This window comes from Lissotriton helveticus, chromosome 4_1, assembly GCF_964261635.1.
Source record: "Lissotriton helveticus chromosome 4_1, aLisHel1.1, whole genome shotgun sequence".
Classification (NCBI taxonomy): Eukaryota; Metazoa; Chordata; class Amphibia; order Caudata; family Salamandridae; genus Lissotriton; species Lissotriton helveticus.
Window position 1 is genome coordinate 1,882,761,178 of NC_136063.1, and position 23,334 is coordinate 1,882,784,511.

General features: G+C 42.6%; 1 protein-coding gene across 2 annotated transcripts in view; it reads left to right on the forward strand.

The window, feature by feature from the left end:
- PLS3 (plastin 3) overlaps positions 1-23,334 on the forward strand; it is a 440,804-nt gene that overhangs the window by 379,294 nt on the left and 38,176 nt on the right. For both annotated transcript variants that reach the window (XM_078688533.1, XM_078688534.1), the window contains exons 12-14: positions 6,495-6,609; positions 17,782-17,912; positions 22,605-22,728. In XM_078688533.1, the coding sequence (XP_078544659.1) occupies positions 6,495-6,609; positions 17,782-17,912; positions 22,605-22,728 (370 nt within the window). The remainder of the gene's footprint in view (positions 1-6,494; positions 6,610-17,781; positions 17,913-22,604; positions 22,729-23,334) is intronic.

Below are 23,334 nucleotides of genomic sequence, written 5' to 3' on the forward strand. Positions count from 1 at the left end.
CAAACTTGGCCTGACCTTCTTTGTTAAGTAGTCCCAGGGGAGTAGTGTTCCATCCATAAACAGGTCACCCCAGGTATTGATGCCAGCCACTCTTAATGGTTGGGTTAATGTGTCTTCTGCCCAAACAGGGGGAGATGGTAGGTCCCATATTGGAGCTCTCTCTAAATAATACCCCAGTTTAGTTGCCTGCCTCATTCTGTACCATGTGGAAGCTATCCCCTTTAAAGTCTTTAGTTTTATTTTATTTTTAAATTTTGGGTCTCAAAATTTAAACAAAAAGCTACCCTGTCCGACTCCCTCACAGTTCACTAACATAGAGAACATGTGGCCTACCCCTGTTGCTGCTGGTATTTTTAGCAACATGCGTGCGTGCGAAAGCTGAAAAGCCCTCGCATAAATCTGAAGATCCGGTCCCGCTAACCCTCCCTTCTCTCTGCGGCGTCTTATTTTCTTCCAGGAAATTCTTGGAGTTTTACTATTCCAAATAAAAGTTGAAATCGCACTTTGCAGTTTAGAAATTAATTTGGGATCAAAATAAAGTGGGATTGAATTAAATAAAAAGGAAATCTTAGGCAAAATACACATTTTTACCAAATTAACCTTTCCTAGGATGGTGAGTGGAAGATGTGACCAATCCCTCATATTTTTACGACACTGTGCTGCTATTATAGAAAAGTTTGAGGAAGTGATCAGGTCGAGGTCTTTAACTATATTTACCCCCAAGTATCGTAATTGAGGTCTAGATGTCTCATTAAAAGTAGTTAAGTCGGTGTTCCAAGTCATTGACTCTGTTTTAGAAGCGTTAACTTCGTACCCAGAAACTTTGCCAAATTTAAGAGCCAGGTCAATCACCTCTGGATATGCAACATTGATATCTGACGTGAAAATCATAATATCGTCAGCATAAAGTGCCACCTTTTTTTCCCCAATCACCAAAAATAAAGGGTTTAATAAGTGCGCTATCTCTTAATGTTTGTGCAAAGGGTTCTATATACAAATCGAAGAGGAGGGGAGACAAGGGGCAACCCTGTCGGGTTCCTCTAGTTACATTAAACGATGATGTAAGTCCCCCATTAATCAGAATTGAGGCAGAAGGGCTACGATATAACAAATCTATTGCCCTGCGAAATCCATCTCCAACGTTAAACTTTTTCAAGGCCTCCGACAGGTATAACCAATTTACCCTGTCGAAGGCCTTGGTAGCATCCAACGTCAAAATAGATAAGAGGAGAACTTCTTTTATGGCCACATCAATAGATCCTATTCATTCGTAAGTGAGCTCATATAATTGTCTCCCTCTTATGAATCCCTTTTGATTGGAGTGAAGTATATTAGGGGCTACCTGGCCAAGCCGTTTGGCTAATATGGTAGCAAAAATTTTATAATCAGCATTCAAGATTGAGATAGGCCGATATGAGCCACAATCCGAAGGGGGCTTCCCTGGCTTTAAGATAAGCGTTATTGAGGCGTTATCCCATGAGGCAGGTGGTACTACTCCTTCCCTCAATATTTGATTAAACCGAACCGTTAAGATTGGAGATACTCTTTTTTTTTTTTTATAGAGTTTTATATAGCGCGAACTAGACCGAATCAGGTATCAGAGCGCTTTACATAGTACAAGTTACGTTTTTACATGAGGACACACACTTTCATTTTTAGGCACGGGGAGATTAAGTGATTTGCCCAGAATCACAGGAGGTTTTGGCGTCGTTACCGAGACTCGAACCCAGATCCCCAGGTCCGAGGTCGAGCGCCTTTATTTGGTGTACGGATTTAAATATTGATGTCATTAGTATACAATCGCTATCCAGTGGTATGAATATTGAGAATAGTTGAGAGGTTCTGCGTAGGTGTTGAAGAGGCCCCATAACATTGGTGAGCTTTGATGGATGCTGCAGGTTATTTCTGGCTGTTTTGAAGAGGTAGCTTCGTACAGACACCTATCAACCACCCGCTTTGTATGTAGATATGGTGGATTCTCAATTCTCACCGCTGCAAGTTACTTCGAACACAGCAGCCAGTATAGTTTGCAATTTACTGAATAGAGCTCCAATATTAAAAACGCTGCAGGTGCGCAGGAGGGCAGTCTTCAGGTTGCTCTGCCATGCTCATCAACCTTCTACAAATTAGTCTCTTTTATCTTAGCAATAAAATCCTAAGTTATCAGCTGACAAGGGTCAGAAGATCTAACCATGCCCAAATTAAGCCTCTCCGGATCCGCAGAGCTAGAATGGTGGGAGGGCGATCATTCTCTTATTTAGAAGCAAGGCACTGGAATAATCTACCACTCAGGCTGCAACTGATCCCTGAGCTTATCTCTTTTTGGGAGGCTCAAACAACTTTCCATTTTTTAGTTCTACATTCTCGCCTCTACTGGAATTTTTCTTTCCCAATCACACTAGACTTTGCAAGTTTTGAGAAATACAAAACATATTAACGTTTACTCTGACCTAGCTCCACGTGTTGGGTGCAGTATTAAAGGAAATAGGTGAAACATTGGACCGCAGACCTTTTACATTTACCTTGAACTCAGGGCTGATGAGAACACTATTGTGATCGACTTTTAACCGCCAACCTCAGAATGTGATGAAAATAGTGCACAGTTTTGGCCATGATCTGTCAGTCAGCAATTTTAGTGTAGGGTACTTGACTCAGCTGAAACCTATCAACAGCACACGAAATGTCAGTGTTGCAAGGTAGAGAGGTAATAGAAAAAAGTCCCACTATGAAAGCACAGAGTATCAAAATGCATTAAAAGAGCCCTAAAAGTCTACCTTACCAAACACAATGATGCCCCAATATAAAATATCAAGATTTGCCTTGAACTATCTAAATACGATGCCTTGAAGAACCCACCCCCATTCATCATAACACTGTGAGGACCTTCTACATTTGTTTGCCAGAAGTAACCATTGTTCTAGGACACTCTCCAGAACCATCAAGTACCATCACACACATGCCACTCACCTCTACTTCAAATCTACCTTTTCCATATTATGACCCTTGGAGAACGTGGACGACTGAAACTAACCCTCAAGTAAAAATATTTAACTTTCTCATGAAACCTTGCTCAGACTCATTCATTAAACTGTATCTTGTTCAGTCATTTTGGCTAACATCAAAATGCTAAATGAATATGTTCAGTTATTTCCCACATCCCCAATAGCATACCTTGATCCCTTTCAAGAGTCATCTCCAGGTCTGAAATATAGCGTTTCTACTCTCCTGAAAATAACCATAAGCAAATCCGACTATCCTGATAAAGTACCAACCAATCTCTAACCTGTCCTACTTCAATGAAACCATTGAAATGTGAGTTGCATGACAACTACAAGAATTTGCTAAATCAAACCCTCTCCTTCACGATCAGCAGTCTGGGCTGTAGCTCTTGAAAGGCATTGAATCTACTTTGGCCTATTCGAGAGCAAAGCTCACTCATCCTTTTCTATGGACAAAGAAAAAAATCCTCCTTAATATTATTCAGCGTATCAGCTGCCTGCAGATAACAGAATTTGGCTTAATAATAGGGTGGACATGACTGGCTTAACCCATATCGTGGATTTAGTGTTGTCTTTGAAACCGTAGCCAAAGACTTGCATCATTGGAGCCATTCTTTCAAGTGTTTTCGTGCAATGCACCACTGGGGTCTTCCCTGTCCTGCCTCCTACTTTTTAACCACTTCCTGAGCAATTCAAGTTCAGTTTTTAAGTGTACTCTGATGTCAACCAAATTCACTGCAGGCTGGAGCACCAGACCAGCATCATCTCCTGCATTTTCTACAAATTTCCCTGGACAGGGGAGAACATCCTCTCCATAAACAGAACTAAAAATGAGACTCTGTTAATGCAAGGAGCTGAGCCCAGATGACTGACCTTCATCGCCCCAAACTATAAACGTACCCTCTACCCCTCTGAAAATAAGGAAGCGGGGGATCCTCTTTGGGTCACTGCTCGTGTTGTCTCTCCAAACCAATGCAGTGATCAAGCTCATCACACAGCAGTCCCTACTTGTACTCCAAACTGATCCATAGTGGAGATACTAAAGTACTGGTAAAGGCATAACTTGACTATTGCAACTTCATTTACACCGCCTCTCTAACAAACTCATTGACAGACTGAAAAGTTCACAAAACCGGGCAGCCAGAATGTGCCTGAATCCCTGCAAGAATGGCCACACCAGGCTAAATCTAAAAGCTCTGCTTTAGGTCGTAGTGAACTCTCAATCAATTTCACAAAGTCTTCTGGGACAAAGCCCAGAATACCTCAAAATCTGATTTTCTAGATGCGTGCTAAGAATGAATGCTCAACAGTTGCATATTTAACCAAACAACAAACTTTCACGCTGCTGAAATGTGGAGGCCTTTCCATGAGTTCAAGGCCTCCAGCGTGTGAATTGAAATAATTCGCATTCATTTCAGAAAGCACTCAAAAACTGAACTCCTCATCTGAGCTGTGCTCTAATTTTATAGGTGCTCAGTAATTTCCATACAAAGTGACCGCAGGGACTGGAGACGATAAGCTCTTATATCGATATATCACACAGTGACCAGTGCTTATGTGACACGATACCTGCATTTGTGGCCCACTGGCACTCATTTTGGGGATATCACTTATTAGTCCTCATCAGGCTTTGATCCAAAGCAAGAGACCGATACAAGAGAGAAGAACACAAAAGGGGGAAAGAAGGAGCGAGAGATCGACAGAAAAACAGTGAGCAGGGGAGAAAGCAGGGATGAAAAATAACCTGCAAAAGTGAGGCTGAGACTGTGAGCGTTTGGTGGTGGATGTAAGAGGAATGAGGTGAGACCAAGACTAGCCTTGGTATTTCTACCTCAATAGTCAGCAGCGCCGCCCGTAAAGTTCTGAGCAAAATCTTATGCACTTGCACTTATGTTTTAGAAAATATTCACCGACACTCACCAGATAATATTGCCGACAGCACCTAGTGGTGCACCTCCTTTTAAGCCTTGGTGGGAGCAAGTCACATCCTTAAGTGAACCCCCTTCAGGAGGGTGTTCCTGGAGTGATTGCAATGCCCTGTGGCCATGAACTCACAAAATAGTCCTTTTAAGCGAAAGCCGTAAAACATTTAGAATATTGTGAGGGTAACTATATGAATAAATAAGAAACACTGGTAAAAATAAGTATTTTTGTAGTATGTGGGTAGTACACAATTGAAGCGGTTTATCGGATGTTAAACCGTCTACAATTTAATGGTACTCAAAGTATCACTCTTGGGAAGAATGAAATCGTTGTCTCCACAGGATGTTCAAACCATTCATTTGCCCTTTCTTGATTTTTCTAAAGCAGACATCCAAAGAGCGGAGGGAAGGGGTGTGTCATTGTGAATGTTCCCATGTGCCCCCTTTGTACCCAAGAAGCCTTGTACTCGACTCTTCACACTTTTGACCTCGACAGAACGCCCAAGCCTTGCATGAACCCTCCTATTTTTACTGCCATGCATCGTATGTACTAAAGCAATCTTCAGAAGTTAATGTGGTGAAGGATTAATATATTGTTTTAGAATTGGTTGTATACTAAACAGCGGCTGAACATTCCCTTTTGCACAGGATACCAGGAGCATTGCTGGCATTGGTTTACAGTCTCCCTAAACCTGCCATAGTGCTAAGAAGCTGTTTGTGGTGCAGCATGACAATAGCCTTCCCATGGTTCAAAATGTAAGGTGTCGGTTGCAGTAAATGTCCTTGGAACTGTTAACCATCGGACAGAAGCCTTAGCTCACCCATCCCCATCTGAGGACAAAAGAGACTCCGCAGAACCTCAGATGTTACCTATGGTGAGAGAAGCTGGCCTTTCAGAATGTCTCTCTAATCCAGGGCATTATGAAAGGTGGCAGCAAACCATGACTCTTTACCCCCTTTGCTTTGGCATAGGTGGGCATGTATTATGTAATATAATTAATGGCAGATTAAAATGAATTATTTGGCAGGAGTCCTTCTGTAAACCACACAGTTCTCTAGTAGTTCTGACTCTTGACATTGTGGCCATTCTTGGCATGATGGCACCTGCTTCTGCATAATATTTGCACTGGTGTGATAGCCACAGTTCTTTATATACTCTGGGAATTGTCGGCACAATGGTGCTCAGCTCGGATGTCCTGCTTGTGAAGGCATATAATGGTAATTCTTTGTATTTTAATGCCGTCTTAGACCTTTGCCTCTGATTAGTGGAACCTGTTGGCATCCATCTATTTACTCTGACCCGGTCAATGGTAAGTATTTAAATATCCATCCATGCGTCCATCCTGCGTTCATTAATACAGTCTCCACTCACCTTTCCAGCTTTTGACTCTTTCTCGCTCACCCACCTATACATTCACCCACACAAACTCGCCAATCGGTGGAGAAGCACATTGTGAGTAAAATAGTCTTTTATGCGTTAGCAATGCCTGTCTAACTCGTTGCCTCTTTGAAATATTCTGTCTGTTTTATCACTATTTTAGAAATTAAATGTTATTCTTTTGAATATTTTCAGCGACTTGCAGGATGCTGTGGTGATTTTACAGTTGTATGAAAAGATCAAAGTTCCTGTAAACTGGAGCAAAGTTAACATGCCCCCATACCCAAAACTTGGAGCTAATATGAAAAAGGTAAATCAACTGTCTTATAATGTGTGCAATATTTTGCACAATGAGAAAATTATCCTATAATATAGAACAAATAACACCTAAAGATGGAAGGTCAGATGCTTTACACCCTGACCCTAGAGGCAGACTTTAATATTTGCGTTTTTACTCAAGTGACTTAGTCCACAGTGCTTTAATTCCTGACTCTAAACCTTAAACCATACTTATTCTAGATGGTCGTGCCTAAATGTCTGTTTATGCATAGATGACTGTGTATGTATATTCTACTAGGCAGAATATATCCTACCAGTGTTGACCATTTTATGCTCTGTTGAAGCCGCTCTGTTGACAAATTGGAAGTCATTGCTGAACGTGACTTCTAGATGTAGCTAAAAAGAGATGGTAATTATGCATACTGTCAAGTTACATATGTTCATTGTTTGTAACGCTGTCCTGTTCAGAAGCACCAATGATATCTACATGATTTTACTCACTCATGAACAGCGTCAAAGCATCTTCAGTGTCCAAATATGCTATTGCATAGTGTTCAGTTCAGTCTCTTGGGTCACATGTTCCAAATGTGTAACATCGATTAATGGAGTTTTGTGAAGTGAAGGCACCTGTGATCTTGTAGCTACTTTAGTGATGGCAGATAACAAAACACAGAGTAATGGAGTGTAGGGGGAATTGGAGTTCATTGGGGGTGGCGTTAGTACCATGTCCAATATTCATCAGTGTTATTCCTTCTCTCCGTCAAGTTCAGTTAAAGTCAAGTATGTTTGTTCAGTTTTCTGAAGTTTAGCTGTGAGCGTTGTGTTTAACCCCTTCACTGTGGGGCTGATTCCCCCGCTGTGCTGGGGGGGTGGGGGGCGCGCACAGCACCCCGGTGCTCATGACGAGCTCAGCTCGTCATGAGCCACTGTGGTCGTGTGCTCATGACGAGCTGAGCTAGTCACGGCCACACCCGTTTCTGTAGAACGCTCGCACAGTAGGGGAATTAGCCCCGCGTGTGAGCGTTCTAACCGTTCTGACGAGCTAAGCTCATCATGAGCACACTGGAACCGTGGCTCATGACGAGCTGAGCTCGCCATGAGCATGGGAGGGGTTAAGGGAGTTCGATAATCTACTCCATTGATCACCTTGTGCTCCACATCCACGCTTCTCCTCTTGAACTATCATTGGGTGATTTGACGAGCAGACATTGAGCAAAGGTCCGTCGTGATACAGTAATGTTTATTTTTATTTAGCGTTTTATATAGCTTAAATTAGACCCAAGGATATCCGGTATCGGAGCACTTTACATGATCACCAGTTTCGTTGCAGAAGGACACATTTGTTTTTGTTAGACACTGGGAGATTAAGTGATTTGCACAGAATCGCAAGATGCTGAGCGTCCTTGCCGAGACTCAAACCCGGTTCCCCAGCTCCGAGGCCCACTGCTCTAGCTGTAAGGCTACATCCTCTCATGTTAATTTCTTTGCCTTGGTGAACAGTGCATAAGACCTTACCTTCAGCACTGGTATATGCAGGGAGCCAGTGTGGTTGTTAAGGGCAGGATGTATTCTGGGCTGGATTACAGAGGTAAGGTGCATTCTAGGTTCTTGGTTTGTAAGTTTTGGGGGCCTGGCAATGATTTTCTTGGGGAAACCATACTAAGTGGTGATGCAATTGTAGAGGCATACATGGACAAAGACTTGTACGCTGGATTCAAAATTATACCCAAGGTCTTTACTTTTGGTGAGGTTAAGCGGGTCTATGGTTTGGGCGTCAGACATTTTATAGCTTTTTATAGCTCTTAATACTGTGCATCTGCCATTTCAGATCACTGTGACTAACGGGTCTTAGTAGTAACAACAATTTAATAATCCTCAATTTACTAATTTCTGGAGTATATGGTCGCAGTTACTATCTAAGATTTTTAAATCTGCAACAATATATTTAAAATTATGAATGAAATCCAGTGAAAACCATGTTTTTCACCAAGGGGTTGTGAGTGGCATGGAATAGGCAACAAGCATCAATGCTCAAGTTGTCTATAATGTCACCCAAAACACTGGTATTCACTTTTTAACCATCTATAATTGTGTTATGTATGGCCCCTCAAAATCATCAACCCCTCCTTTCAACATCTACGTAGTGGAAGAAGAAAAATGGACGAGCCATTCACACAATTGCCTACCATCCTCAAGGTGATAGAAAATGTACTGGTCTCCTGTCCCACCTCACCCCCCCTCGCCTTCCACCCATCGCAGACTCCGTGCCTTCCCCTCCCCATTTGAAGTTCTGCTCTCCGTCAAGCAGAAAGTCAGTACTGAACTATCAGGCTCTCTGGGAGCCCTGTCGGCTGCATCCTGGAATTACTTTATGATGTAGCAACAGAGGGAAACTATATCTGTTTTCCACTGTTGCTAAATCATAGCAGGGAATAACTATGGTTATTGTAGGGTTATTCAAGCTAATAGCTTCCATTGGAAGCCATAGATAACAAAACACTTAAACATTCCCTTAAACCATCAGAGGAAGGGCATTCTGACTAGGTCTCAAATCCTAAAATACACTTACATTTCCCATTAGCGCTTAATTGGGTGTCCCCATCATTGCAATGAACCTCACACATGATATCACTAGTGACCTCGCATGTGACTTAACATAAAACTTCAACGGGGGCACCACCTGACATCCGAGAACTGCAAGCTGTGTTTGTTGGGAGAAGTCTAGACTTTTTTTTGCCTATAGTCTCGGGGTGGACATGTAGTTGTAGCCTTAAAAGAGCAGTTCATATTGGTGCTATCTGAATTGTGAGGGCAGCTGCAGGAGCCTCGGCATCTTCCTGATCTGAATAGTGGTATTGCTGCCTTGCAATTAAGAAATGTTATGCTGTGCCTAACCTGAGGGTAGATCTGCAGTGGTCTCATTTTCTTGTAATGCAAAAGGGGTTGCCACACCAGTGGTGTTTGGGGGACGAGGCGAATGGTGCGTTGCGGGGATTTAATACTTCATTCACCTGACGTGTAAGGGATTTCTTTGGTTTATCATAGGATATGTCACTAGTTTTAATAGACCACAATTTGCCCCAGTATTGGAACTTTCATAGATTCCCATGCTTTTGTATCATTCCCCGTCGTCGGAATGGGAGTCTCGGTAACAAAATAACATAGCAGTAGGTACAAAAGAGAAAGAAAAAGACCTTGGCCTCATTCCCTTTTGTAGCATATCCGCCTCTTTTTGTAAAAGAGACCAAACTAAGCATCAGCCAATTGGAAGAGCCTCACCCTATAGAACCCTCCTGAAGGAGCCTCAGAATTTCTACCGCACATTGTGCTTAGGGAGTCTTCTTTGAGCTCTGCTCAATCTCTACTCTTTTCAGAAGTTTTCTTCAGGATTTCTCTTCAGGATTGTTGGCTGTCCCTTCCAGAATGTCTGATAAGGAGAAGGCCCTTTACAAGCCATGTTCCACCTGTGGCAAGAAAAGATTGTTTGTTTAGGATAGGCTTAAAGATTGTATATATTGCCTCTATCCTGATCATAAGGCTGCGGATTGCAAGATTTGCCGCACCTTTTCTACCAAGACCCTCCGGGATCATGAGGGTAGGCTTCTTACCTGGCTCCAGAAGTTGAAGTCAAGAAAAGACACAGTCTCCAGTGACAGTGAAGACTCTTCTTCAGCCTCATCTGCAAGAAGGTCAGTCAAAAGGGGTAGGGGTTCCCCTTCACCTTCTAAGGAGCGTCCATCTAAGGCCTCAAAAAAGACCCCCAGAGAGTCTGAGAGCCAGGGTCCGGTCAAATCTCCTCACCATGGTGAAAAGGAGAGGGAAGGACCATCTACACCTTCTTCTGGGATGAAGACTAATCCAGCCTTCAAAAGACCTTCTGCTCAGTCTTCTGGGAAGTCTGATAGAAGTTCCAAGTCCTCGACAACGCAGATGAAGGCTTCGTCGACCAAGGCTTCGTCGACCAAGGCGTTGAAGCCTAAGCTTAAAATGGTACCGTCGACTGGCTCGTCCACGGTACAATCGACGTCGACGATTGAGTCGTCGACGACTGTCCGCGACGTCGACAAAGATGTCTGCGACGACGAAGAGTTAGTCGATGGTGGTGACGACGACAGTGTCGGCATCGAGGGCTTCGACGACAACATTGACGACGAATACAGCAGGAGCGTCGACGGTCTCGTCGACTGCGTCAACGACGCCCATCTCGTCGTCGATTGTTCATTCGTCGACGAAGTCTACTCTGTCTACGACGGCAGTATTACCACATACAACTCCATCGTCGACGGGATCGTCGACGATTCTGTCGTCGACGGAAAGAATCAATATTTCCATGAGACTGATTACACCTGACATGATGTCTCCTAGTAGAGTTACCCCTTTGACTCCAGCACTGCTGTTCGAGGAGGATAATGACGACTCAGATGATGACGATCAGGACTCATATGGATATGCAAACAGTCCATCTCAGCTTCTGGTTAAATGCCAGGAGACGGATTCCGAAGGGGAGTACTGGCAGGAATGTGGGTATCCTCATTATGCCCAGCCACAACAGTATTCGGGCAAGACATGGTGTCTGTACCATCTTCTCTCTTGCAGGATCTCCACAACATGCTGCAGGATTACATACCTAGATGTTCACAGCCTGCTGCTGTTCCCGCTACGCAAGCCCTGCCTGCCCTTACGGCCCCTGTGATGGTTTCTCCAGAATTGCCGGCTCAGGTGATCTCAGCAGCAGACACCGGTTCCACAGGTACCTTTGATTCCACTGGACACTCATGATGATTCCTCGGATGAGGATCAAAACTTTGATGGCAGGCCTGATCAAGGTGTAGAATGGGATGAGTATGTCATCCCAGACCCAGCTTCACCATGACAGTATCCGGTGGACTCCCCGCCAGTGGGTATAGGGGGGTTGCATAAGCTGATGGAGAGAGCGTCTAGCAGATTCAAGCTACCAATGCCTTCTGTTGCCACCGAATGTTTTTTATATGACTTTAAAGCGCTTTATAAAAAGACTACTAGGTCTATCCCGATTGTACAACATGTTTAAGAGGAAGGCCTTAAAGCAATGAAGAATCCAGCGACTGTGGTCCCTGTACTTGCGCACCTCGACAAGAAATACAAAGCACCTGAGGATGGTCCGGCGTCTTTTACGGGACACCCAAAACCGGACTCGGTAATTTCGCAAGCGGCACAGAGGAAGTCACGCAATCCTTCAGCTCCTTTGACAACTCCTCCAGATAAGAAATGCAGGAGGTTAGACAACCCTGGGAAGAGGTTCTCTTCAATGGCTAGTCTTTTGGTGCGGGCAGCAAATGCCTCAGCGATATTGGGCAGGTACGATCGCCAACTATGGTGTGACGTTTCACCACATTTAGATCAACTTCTTCTAGAATCAAAAACAGAGGTGAAGATTTTACAAGAAGGGGAAGCAACGTCAATGGAAATTAGAGAATGTGCCATTGACATTGCCACAATAGCCTTTCCTTCAATGGCGGGTGCTGCAGTCGTTCGTCACCAGGGATGGCTCAAGACGACTTGGTTCAGACCGGAAATCCAGAATAAGATCCTGAATCTACCTGTTTGGGAAGTTTATAGATGACACTCTCCAGGATATTAAAAAAAACACAGAGACAGCTAAGTCTCTGGGTACGCTTCAGTACCGTAAAGCTCCATTCAGACGTTCCAGAGGCAAGAGTACCACGTACAGAGGCTCTTACCAGCAGTAACGGTACTCATCGTATGGATCAGGTTCGCAACAGTACCGCCAGCCTTATCAGCAAAGACTAGGCCAATCCTCGAATTTTTCAAGATCTAATAATAGAGGAAAGCAAGCTCGCCAAGGACCTGATACGTTCAAGAGGCAATAGCAGCCTCCTGGCTCTTCCTACTGTGCCCACCTCCGCATGATCATCAGTAGGAGGCAGGGTATCTCAATACCTTCAGAATTGGTCCAAGATAACATCAGACCGTTGGGTGCTAAACATCATATGAAAGGGCCATACTTTGGAATTTACACAAATCCCATCATCCAAGCCCTCGGCTGCCATCCCATCGAAACATCTGCGTCTTCTGCGGCTCGAAGTTCATCAGATGCTCCTGAAAGGTGCTATAGAGCCGGTACCCTCCGCTCAAATAGGAGAAGGATTCTATTCCAGGTTCTTCTTGATAAGGAAGACGCTAGAGAAATGGCGCCCCATATTAGATCTCGGGGAGCTCAACACCGATCTCATCTCCCTGTCTTTCCGGATAGTCACACTTCAAGACATACTACGTCTCATCAATCCAGGGGATTTCATGGCCACGCTCGATCTTGAAGATGTGTACTTTCACATATCAATTCACCCGGCACACAGAAGGTTTCTACGATTTACAGTAGCCAAGAGCCACTTTCAGTTCAGGGTATTACCCTTTGGTTTTCGCTCAGCCCCAAGAATCTTCACCAAGGTGCTGGCACCAGTTGCAGCGTTTCTACGGAAGAATCACTTTCAAGTCTTCCCTTACCTGGACGACTTGTTGCTGAGGGCTCCGTCCAGGGGGGCCGCGAGGGAAGCGGTCGACGCATGTACAAACCTTTTTCAGAATTTGGGTCTCACTCTAAACAAGGAGAAATCATCTCTGGTTCCGTCCAGGACTGCACGCTTCCTGGGGGCCATCTTGGACTCGAATCTCAAAAGAGCTTTCCCAACCTTGAAAAGGCAGGAAAAAACTGCAAACCATGTCGCTAGCCTTAAGAAGAAGAAGAAGGGATCTTTCAGTACGCAGTTACAAATCTCTGCTAGGAGTGATCTCTTCATGCATTCCTCTGATTCCACATTGCAGATTGAAGATGCGTCCTCTTCAGGAGCAGCTGGACATCCAGTGGAGACAAATTCATGGTTCGTTCGACAAAGTGACCATCACCTCGGCCATGAGAAAAGCTGCCTTGTGGTGGACAAAGCAGGAGAACTTATCCCAAGGTCTATCCTTCGTAAGCGATCCATCTCCTCAGGTTGTGACGACGGATCCGTCATTGGACGGCTGGGGGGCAGTACTGCAGGATCTGCATGTCAGTGGACATTGGTCACCTCAGAACGTCGGACAACACCACGGCCATGCATTACATAAACAAAGGAGGAACCAGGTCTCTTCCGTTATCTCAGGAAGCTCAAGAAATCTGGTAATGGGCGATCTTTCACGGGATTTCACTGCAGGCGGAACATCTGCCAGGAATCTTAAACGAAAATGCCGACAGACTAAGCAGGCTATCCTCAGTCAGTCACGAGTGGGAACTGAACCAGCGAGTTCTGGACAAGGTTTTCCAACAGTGGGGCAAGCCTTCAATAGATCTATTTGCCACACCGACCAACAAGAAATGGCGGTCTTATGCAAGCAGGCTTCACCATCAAGGATCATTGGGGAATGCACTTTCGATAGCCTGGTCAGGGACATTTGTTTACGCCTTTCCCCCCATTCCAATGATCCCCAGATTTATCAGGAAACTCAAGGTGGACCCATGCAAGATGATCTTGATAGCCCCTGCTTGGCCGAGACAGTTCTGGTTCACGGAACTCCATCTGTTGTCGCTTGTTCCTCCTCTTCCCTTGCGAACCATTCCGGACCTTCTCAATGTCCGAGGGGCAAATTTGGCATCCGGATCCAGCTTCATTGCACCTGACAGCATGGCTCCTGAGCAGCGAGAATTCATGAACCTTTCCATCTCAAATAAAATGAGAGGTTCTCTCCCAGGCTAGAGCTCCTTCCACGAAAAAGACATACAGTTTCAAATGGAAAAGATTTTGCATTTGGTGCAGGAAAGAAGGTGTTGACCCTTTCTCTTCTCAACCTCATCAACTTCTGCCTTATCTTTTGTCCTTAGCTAAGACAGAACTGGCCCATTCATCCATAAAAGTTCACTTGGCAGCGATTTCTCGGTACAGACGTTCTGTGTCTGGACCTTCTCTTTGGTCTTCTAGGATAATTAAACAGTTTCTTAAAGGATTATTCCGTGTCTATTCCCCAGTGAGACCTCCGCCTCCTACTTGGCAACTGAATTTGGTCCTCACACAGCTCATGAAAGACCCATTTGAACCAATACATCGAATGGACATGAAATTCCTTTCAAGGAAATTGGCTCTCCTTCTTGCCCTCACATCGGCGAGACGCATTGGGGAGTTGCAGGCTCTCACAATTCAGGTACCGTTTCTCCAATTCAAAAGGAATACAGTAATCTTAAGAACTAATCAGAGGTTCATACCAAAGGTGCCCTCAGACTTTCACCTGAATGAGCCAGTTATTCTTAAATCTTTCTTTCCTCACCCTTCAACACCAGCATAGAGGTCACTGCATTCTCTGGATGTACAACGATGCTTAACATTTTATTTGGATCGCACCAAAGGATTTCGTAAATCTTCCCAATTGTTCATTACTTTTGGTGGTCCTCGCAAGGGCCTCCCTCTTTCAAAACAAAGTATTGCGAGATGGATTTCCAGTGGCATTATCCATTGCCATTCGACAGCGGGTAAGCCGCTAACCAGCAGAATTAGAGCGCATTCCACAAGATTGGTGGCTTCTTCGACAGCTCTCTTCGCGGGAGTGCACATCAGAGACATTTGTAGGGCTGCGACTTGGAGCAGCATGCACACCTTTACAAAGCATTACTGCCTGGAATCCTTGACACAGGACGACATGGCTGTGGGCCAGGCAGTCCTGAGGAACCTCTTCCACTAATTGGTGAGCTTTCCTTTCTATCCCACCTTCCTTTTCTGCACATTTTGTTTATCTCATGTACTGATGGCTATTGCAATGTATGTTTATGTCACAAAATGTGTTTTATTACTGACTGCTTGCTACTCTGATACAAAAGCATGGGAATCTATGACATTTCCAATACTGGGGCAAGAAAACAAGTTACCTGTAACTTTGGTTCCCCAGTATTGGTAACTTTCATAGATTGCCATGCGCCCACCCACCTCCCCGAGGAAAGCTCAGCCTTCAGCAGATGAGGTGACTGTTACACAACGGCTACGAAAATCTGAGGCTCTAAGGTTCCTTCAGGAGGGTTCTATGGGGTGAGGCTCTTCTGATTGGTTGATGCTTAGTTTGGTCTCTTTTACAAAAAGAGGCGGATATGCTATAAAAGGGAATGAGGCCTAGGCCTTTTTCTTCCTCTTTTGTACCTACTGCTATTTTATTTTGTTACCGAGACTCCCGTTCCGACGACTGGGAATGATACAAAAGCATGGGAATCTATGAAAGTTACCAATATTGGGGAACCAAAGTTACAGGTAAGTAACTTGTTGTCTTCATACGTTTTTTGCTATTTTCCAAGTCCTTCATTTATGTATTCTTTGTCAAGTCAATTGACAGTCCATGCACTATGTCCCTGGGTACATAGACCGTGTTCTGAAGACAGGGGAGTAATTGAATCGCACTCCCGCGCAGGGCTACCCGTGTGTACAATCGCCACCACACCAATGCAGTATTTGGATCAGTAAAACTCAACTGTACAAAAACATAACACTACACTATCCCAAGCACAACAGTATAGCCACACTAATCCACCAGAACACCCTACAACACAAAACATTTGTAAACTGCATAACAGTACATCACAGCTCAATACTAACATAGCAACACAAATAAACATCCTTGTAGAACTCACCACAACTCAAAATGACACCTCATTGCAACAAAAGGGCACACCAATTTGTTGCACAGCTCTACAACACAATTGTGTAACACTACAGTGGACACAAACAACTTGGCACAAAACCAACAGAATTCAAAATTTGACACCCACAGCAATAACGAGAAACTCCATTCCCCCACCTTCCTATATATACTGTGCAGTAGCACCTTCAGTGTCTGTGGACTTCAGTTGCAGTCCATATTTCCTAGATGTACATGTATAGGACCTACAACCAATTGTTCAATTCTTTTAGTGTAGACAGGACACGAAAGGGGAAACCCACAAAGATGTATGCCATGACCATGCCAAAGAAAGGGTTGAGCAGTGATAATCGGAAACGACATGTAATGAAGTAGCTCTGTTTGTACATTTTAAACAACTTGGTGCTCCTTTGCCGCTTATCATAATGCTTCAGCTTTAGTGGTGGCTCCAGTTAAACATTACAGCACAACAATAGGGCAGATCCTGTGCAATGAGCTGTCACCGATTACATAAACGGGCATTGTCCAGGACAATAGGTCTGGTCTTCACCATTCCACAATGTATTTTATTTTTTATAACCTTTGTCATAGACATTAAAGGAGTAAAAGTACAAATGATGCTGCATAAAGTTTGTGTACTCATGTTTGCAAACGTAAATCAGGAAAAAATGACCCGTAGCACAAATAAATTAAAAACACTTAAACTGCATTGAAATCTGGGATAGCCTAGAAATGTAGAGTGTTATGTATTAGATGGATGGGTTCAAGCAACATGCTGTCACTGACAATAATGCTAGCCATTCACTGAAGTGGACCCATGCAAAAGGTGAGGCTGGTGAGATTACTAAAGCGGTTTCTAGGTCAGCCCTAAACATGAACCCTTCTTTCTATGCTAAACGTTACAGGGCAGTTTTGCAACGCTGAGGTCTTTGCATTTGCAATCTGTACTAATTTATATAATCCTTCTTCATCATTGTCGTAGTTGGCAAACCTGACAAAGTTGTTTGTGCAGTGGTGTTACTCCTTGGTTTTATCCAATTTTTATGTTCACTGCTTTTTGCACTGCTTTAAGCATCATGATATATAGAAAAGATATAGCCTTTTTCAAAATGCCTCTTGTGCATACTTTGTATTTAGCTGCAATCAATTTTATAGTGATATGAAATGCAGTGTAGTCCCATCTGCGCATAGTCTCATTTAAGAATGTCTTTCATACCAATTATGTTTACAAAACTGCATATAAATGCCCATAATCTTCTGACATCTACAAAAAACAAAAATTGTTGCCTTAGTTGTCGAGATGCTCTTTTGGGTAGTACGTTTTATTTGAACCATTTAGATCTATCTAAAATGTTAGTTACTGCTTTGAAGTATTGTTGTTAAGGTAAGTAATTTGTTATCGTTTCCTACGGCAAATTTTAATATCTGCATTCAAATATACTTTTCCTTTAATGTGTTAATATACACATGAAATGCAGCCTAGTTTTTTTCTTTTTACTTTGTTGATTTTAATAATAAAATTATAAAAATAATGATACACATTTTTTTGTAGCTTGAAAATTGCAACTATGCTGTGGAATTGGGGAAACCAGCCAAATTCTCACTGGTAGGCATTGGCGGACAGGATTTAAATGATGGAAATCAAACCTTGACGTTGGCAGTGGTTTGGCAAATAATGAGAAGGTAATCAGACACTTTTTAATGAAGTATTTGGACATTGAAAAACACATTTTAAGAGGCAATCCCTCCACTTTGTGGGTATTGTATTAGTTTGATTAATTCTGTTTAACACCCTTTTGTATATCAATGGCTTCTCCTTACTATACTTTACCTTTGATCCATAAACCGAGTAATCTAGCATCTGTGATGGAATACAGAACATGTTGGAGGAGGATAATAGCAGGTAGCTCTGTTCTGCATGACCTCCCTACTGCAAATCATGTCTCCTTCCAGAAGGGCAATAACATCATGAGATCTGCCATGTTACTAACAAATGCACACACCTCTTGACCACGCTTACTAAATAGCCACCAAACCAACAGTGGCCAGTCGCCAGACTTATATGGTACAATAAGACTCCCTCCTCCAGCAGTTGGCGATAGCAGAAAAGATGTTTCCTCCCAACTAAAATGATCCGATAATCTGTTTCAGATCATGCACTCTGAAGGCGGCTGAAACCTGTTGGCTCTCTCAAAGTTCATCTCACAGCTAAGTGACCAATAGTCCCAGAGAGCTCAACCTATTCGCCACTCCACTGCTATTAAACATTGGCTAAGTCCCTCAATGCTCCTACCATCTTTATTTGAACTCCTATGCCAAACGGCATGTAAGTGCAGCTATGTTGCACACCATTTTTCAACCATTTCTCAGAGCCAGGGAGTACAGCTAAAGCAAAACAACCTAAAACCTAATGATTCAAAAATAGAAATCCTAAGCACCCTGCCATACTGATGCTTTATTTGGCAAGACTGGATCCATTAACGTCTAGGTCCGTAACCAGGAAGTTGTGGTTTTCAGACCACAACTCTCAGAGCCTCCCCTTCAATAGATATAAAGAGGGACCCGAAAAATTGCGTAAGGGAGCTAGGCTAAGATGTAAGCAATGCAAAGTGCCTCGGGTCTGGTTTTAAAGACCTTTATAGCTAAGACTATCTGCACAAATTCAAAACAGGTCTTTTAATAGTACGCCACTCTGTTTCAAATATAGGTGATGTATTAAATTAAACTGTGTCAGTTAAGTCTGAGAGCTTTCAGTGTAGCACAGAACAGGCACCACCTCTAAAAGACATCTCTCTGGCCAGCGTAATTTCAGGCCCAAGACCACACATGCAGATAGACATGGTCTGCGGTGCTACCTGTTACATTGGTTTGTATTCTTACTAAAGGAAGTGGTAAAGGTTGAATCATAAGAGATTCTAGTTCCACAAATCTATGACTCATCCACAGTCGCGGACAGTATTGAGATATTTCCCATAAGACTGTATATGAATGAATGTTCACAAATAAGTGCCATTTACAGTAACTTGATTACACTGTTGTTTTACATGACTCCAAACAACTCCCCACTTAATTTCAAAATGTTAACACAAGCATTTTGCATCTCAATTAAAGGAGATCAAGGGTTTCGTAGACATGGGAGCTATAGAAAAGGTGCAGTTGATGGAAAGGGCCCTGTGGTGAACTTAACTCTGACCAAATCTAGACATGCAAACCGTTCAACAAATTGGTCACAACACAGAAATTCAGAATAGTAACACTTACAAATTGTCTTCCCTCTGATTCACAATCAGTTGAAGAAATCCTGAATGGACTCTGAGCCGGGTAGAGACTTTCCTGAAGGTGGACACAGACCCCCAGCAACTAATTGCTTATCCCACATAGTAGACATTAACATATTTCCAGAAGCAAACATCAATTTACCAGGAGTGTGCTACTGACAGTGACCTCGTAATGAAAATGTTGGAAATTATGGCATGGAATTTATCTATTATCCTTACAAGTTTGCTCTTGACACCAGTCCATTGCTGGCAGAAAATTAGTATGTGAATCCCAAATCAATGAAGTTAGTGGTCAGGCTCATGAATTCATGTCTGGTTGCTTGAATTGTTAACAGTAGTGCATTGTTCAGTTTGGTGAACTATCGACTATAAGATTGTGTTCCTCTTAAGTGGAAGAGATTGAAATCATGGTATTGTAGAAACATTTCCGCAGATGAATGCCACCAAAGGTATATCCATATTAGATGTAAGGAGGCAATGAATGCATTATTTGTACAGGACAGATGACTTTAATAAGAAACTAGTTATTTTCTTTGGTCATCTGATAACATTGAGTATGCAACTCAATATAAACATGCAGATATAGAGTTCCATGTAAAACTATAACAAACATTCTAAAAGAGCCTAGGAAGTTGCAATGGCTGCCTTTCAATTTATACTTCTTAAGCACATATGCAAAGGAGAAACATTACGTTCTGCTGATAGCTTCAAAAACCACTGCAGCCACACACACCACCTCAGTCTAATGCTACAACCTAGTTATACACAACATGACAGTGTATGAAAACTTCCTCCTGAAAGAGATGCTTCATTTTAACAAACATTTTGCATCTTGAGTGAGGATTGGGTAATTTATGTCCATCCTCTCTTCCCCCTCAGTTTGGAAATGTCTTATACATCTCAAGTAGAGACACGGGATACTCTAGGCTAAACCAAAAACACCATTTAGAGAAGACTTGGAAGAGTGAAACCCCGAGTTTTAGTTATCAATGTCAGAGATTTTGTCGTTTCAAAAAAATTATATTGGCTATTAGTACAAATTGACAATATAACATGATATACCCTAGGTGGCATAGATTGTTTACCATAACCATTGTCAACAATCATGGTGGAATACATACAAGCATAAATAGGTAAGCCATGAGCAACATATCATGATTGGTGTTTGTCTGAAGCGCTGGGCTACTAAATCTTTGTATTTTTCCATTGGTAGTCAAGGTATGATTAATGGAGGACAGTTCCATGCATCCGTTCTGTTATTTTGAGCTCTTCAGATGATTTCCAGTGCCTTGCTATATCTCTTTTGACTACTAAAAGGCCATGTTATTCAGCATTCGAACCCCCATCGCAAACCCAAGATCTTCCACCATGCAAGCCAAATTCCGTTCCTAATTTCCTAAAGGACTTTATATGGTCTCCTGTCCATACATTTTCCATCCCATGATCAAAATCCAGACACCATTTGCCATGCCACAGATCAGTCTCCCAGGTCAACTTGCCAGCCTATCTTATCCACATTAGGGCCTTATTGCCTACATTCATGTAGTCCTAGTGATTTCTAACTCTTATGGTCTCTGAACTAGAACCTCTTGTGAGCATTAGTGCATAGCAATGCTGTTAGTCACTGAAGATTAAGTGTGGCAGACTAATTGTGAAGATGACTTCTACATTTGTTGAACCTTTCTGATCCAAGTCCTTTTAAAGCTCGAATTTTGTGTCAACCTTGTGGTAATTGTGTTGACATAGCTACTGCAGATTGTTTCTGCTCGAACTGTGGAGTTTCACCTCTGGCCATTCTAGGTGTTCTAGGAATGTTCTCCTCATGCACCGTATTTATAAAGCCCAGCTGCAATGCTTAATCCACCTCGGGTTGCTTTGTGCACTTCATGTGGTTTTTTTTTGTCTGATAAATCCTTTAGGGCAGGAGAGTATGTGACGAGAACCACTGGAGTCCCATATCCTACCAAAGTAGATGGGTAGTTGACCCAGTCTTAGGCATCTAGCGTTCGGTATGAGTCTAAAAGAAGCACTTACAAATATATAATTTGTGTGGCCAACAATTAAGCCTCGCTGTGTGCTAGTTGTTAGCGTGAAAGTTAGTTAATTTGTGGCTATTGCGCCTATCCTTGAAGGTATTGGTGGTAATTCTATTCAAAGTAAGAGCTCATGTGTGGCATCATGAGATAATATGCCTTGTGTGGACATATGTACCTCCACAGACTGGTGTTTTTTTCCGCATTTCTGTTTAGCAAATAACTCTCTATCATATGCATGGTCAGATTAGAAGAGCTCACATACAGTAACAACTAGGGATGCTTTATTGACCTGTTCGTGATCTTGTGTCCAGGCATTGGCAGGTCATATATTTGGATAATGCTGTTTGACTGAGAAAGAAGAATCTTGGAGTACCATGTTGCTGAGTTGGTACCTAAATACGTTGTGAGGCATTCAACACCGCTTTTGGTGTAGTTGTGAACCCTCCTAGCCAACATTAAATAAGTTTGTCTCAAGATTTCTTAGGCCTTCGTCTTTTTGCCAGCAGCATATGCTCCTATTCATATCAGTGTGATGCAGTTACAAATATCTCCATCTAGTATATATATATTTGAATATGTTGATCCTTATGGGATTTGCTTGTATATGTCCCTTCGGGTGATTATACTGGACTTGTTGGCTAGACATTGTTTACGGTAATTAATAGTACCCTCCAAAGATTCGGGTTATATAAGTGTATTTTTAGACCTTTTGTCTTAACTTCATCCTCCTATCCCTCTTCTGCTGCATAATAATCAAACTGTGGGAAGTGAGATTAGTGGCATCCCAAGTGATAAAAATAGTAATTATTGTTGCTTCTGTTTCATCAATTCTTGAATTTCTACAAAAGGAAGAACACAATCCAAGAAGTAGCCTATATGTTGTAAAAATATTGTTGTCATTTTGATTCCGTAAAGCTCAGTTAATCCCTTTAGTATTTTGTCACAACTACATTCTTTCTTGCTATCGTGCCTTTCTTTCCCCCAACACTCGAGAACTTCTCTCCTACTGTTCCTTCATGAACTTCGGTTCTCAGATTTGTTTTTCGTTCACTTTAATTCAGGTACACATTGAACGTTCTGTCAGACCTTGGCGATGGCCAGAAAGCGAATGATGATCTCATTGTAAAATGGGTGAATGACACATTGCGTAACGCTGGGAAGTCGTCATCCATCCAGAGCTTTAAGGTAAGTGCATATATGTCAGTTGTAATATATTTTGACTAAAGTAGGCTGTAGGACTTTCAAAAAGTTTCACTTCCACAGGTGCGCTGTCTTTATTCCACATTCCAATCATAGAGAATTGCAGACTCAGAATTTAAGATTTGTTACTTAACTGACCTTGCAACATTTTCATGGGGTTGGGTGTGTGGTCTTCCTAGATAATAAACCTGATAATGATTTTCCAGTGTATATAGTGGTCATTTTTCTACGTTGTTCAGTGTATCCAAAATATGGGGCGCACCAAAGTTTGACATACAAACATTTCATTGCTGGTCCTTGGATCTCTGCTTCTCTTCTCACATACCTTGCTCCTAATCCAATCTCTCATGCTCCTCCTTACTTATTCTCCTTCTTTTATAAGATTGTATGGTCATGTTTTGAATTGTGGATATTTAGGTTTACCAATTATGGTGTTTGAGGCCCCAGTTATAAATGCTTTTAATGTACAGTTGAGTAACTCATACACTGCAAAAAGGGGACTATTAGAATTCCCCCAGGGGAAGTGAGTATACCTCAAGTATACACTTTGAGGTATACCTACGGTGGTACCCAATACCTCCCAACTACCTT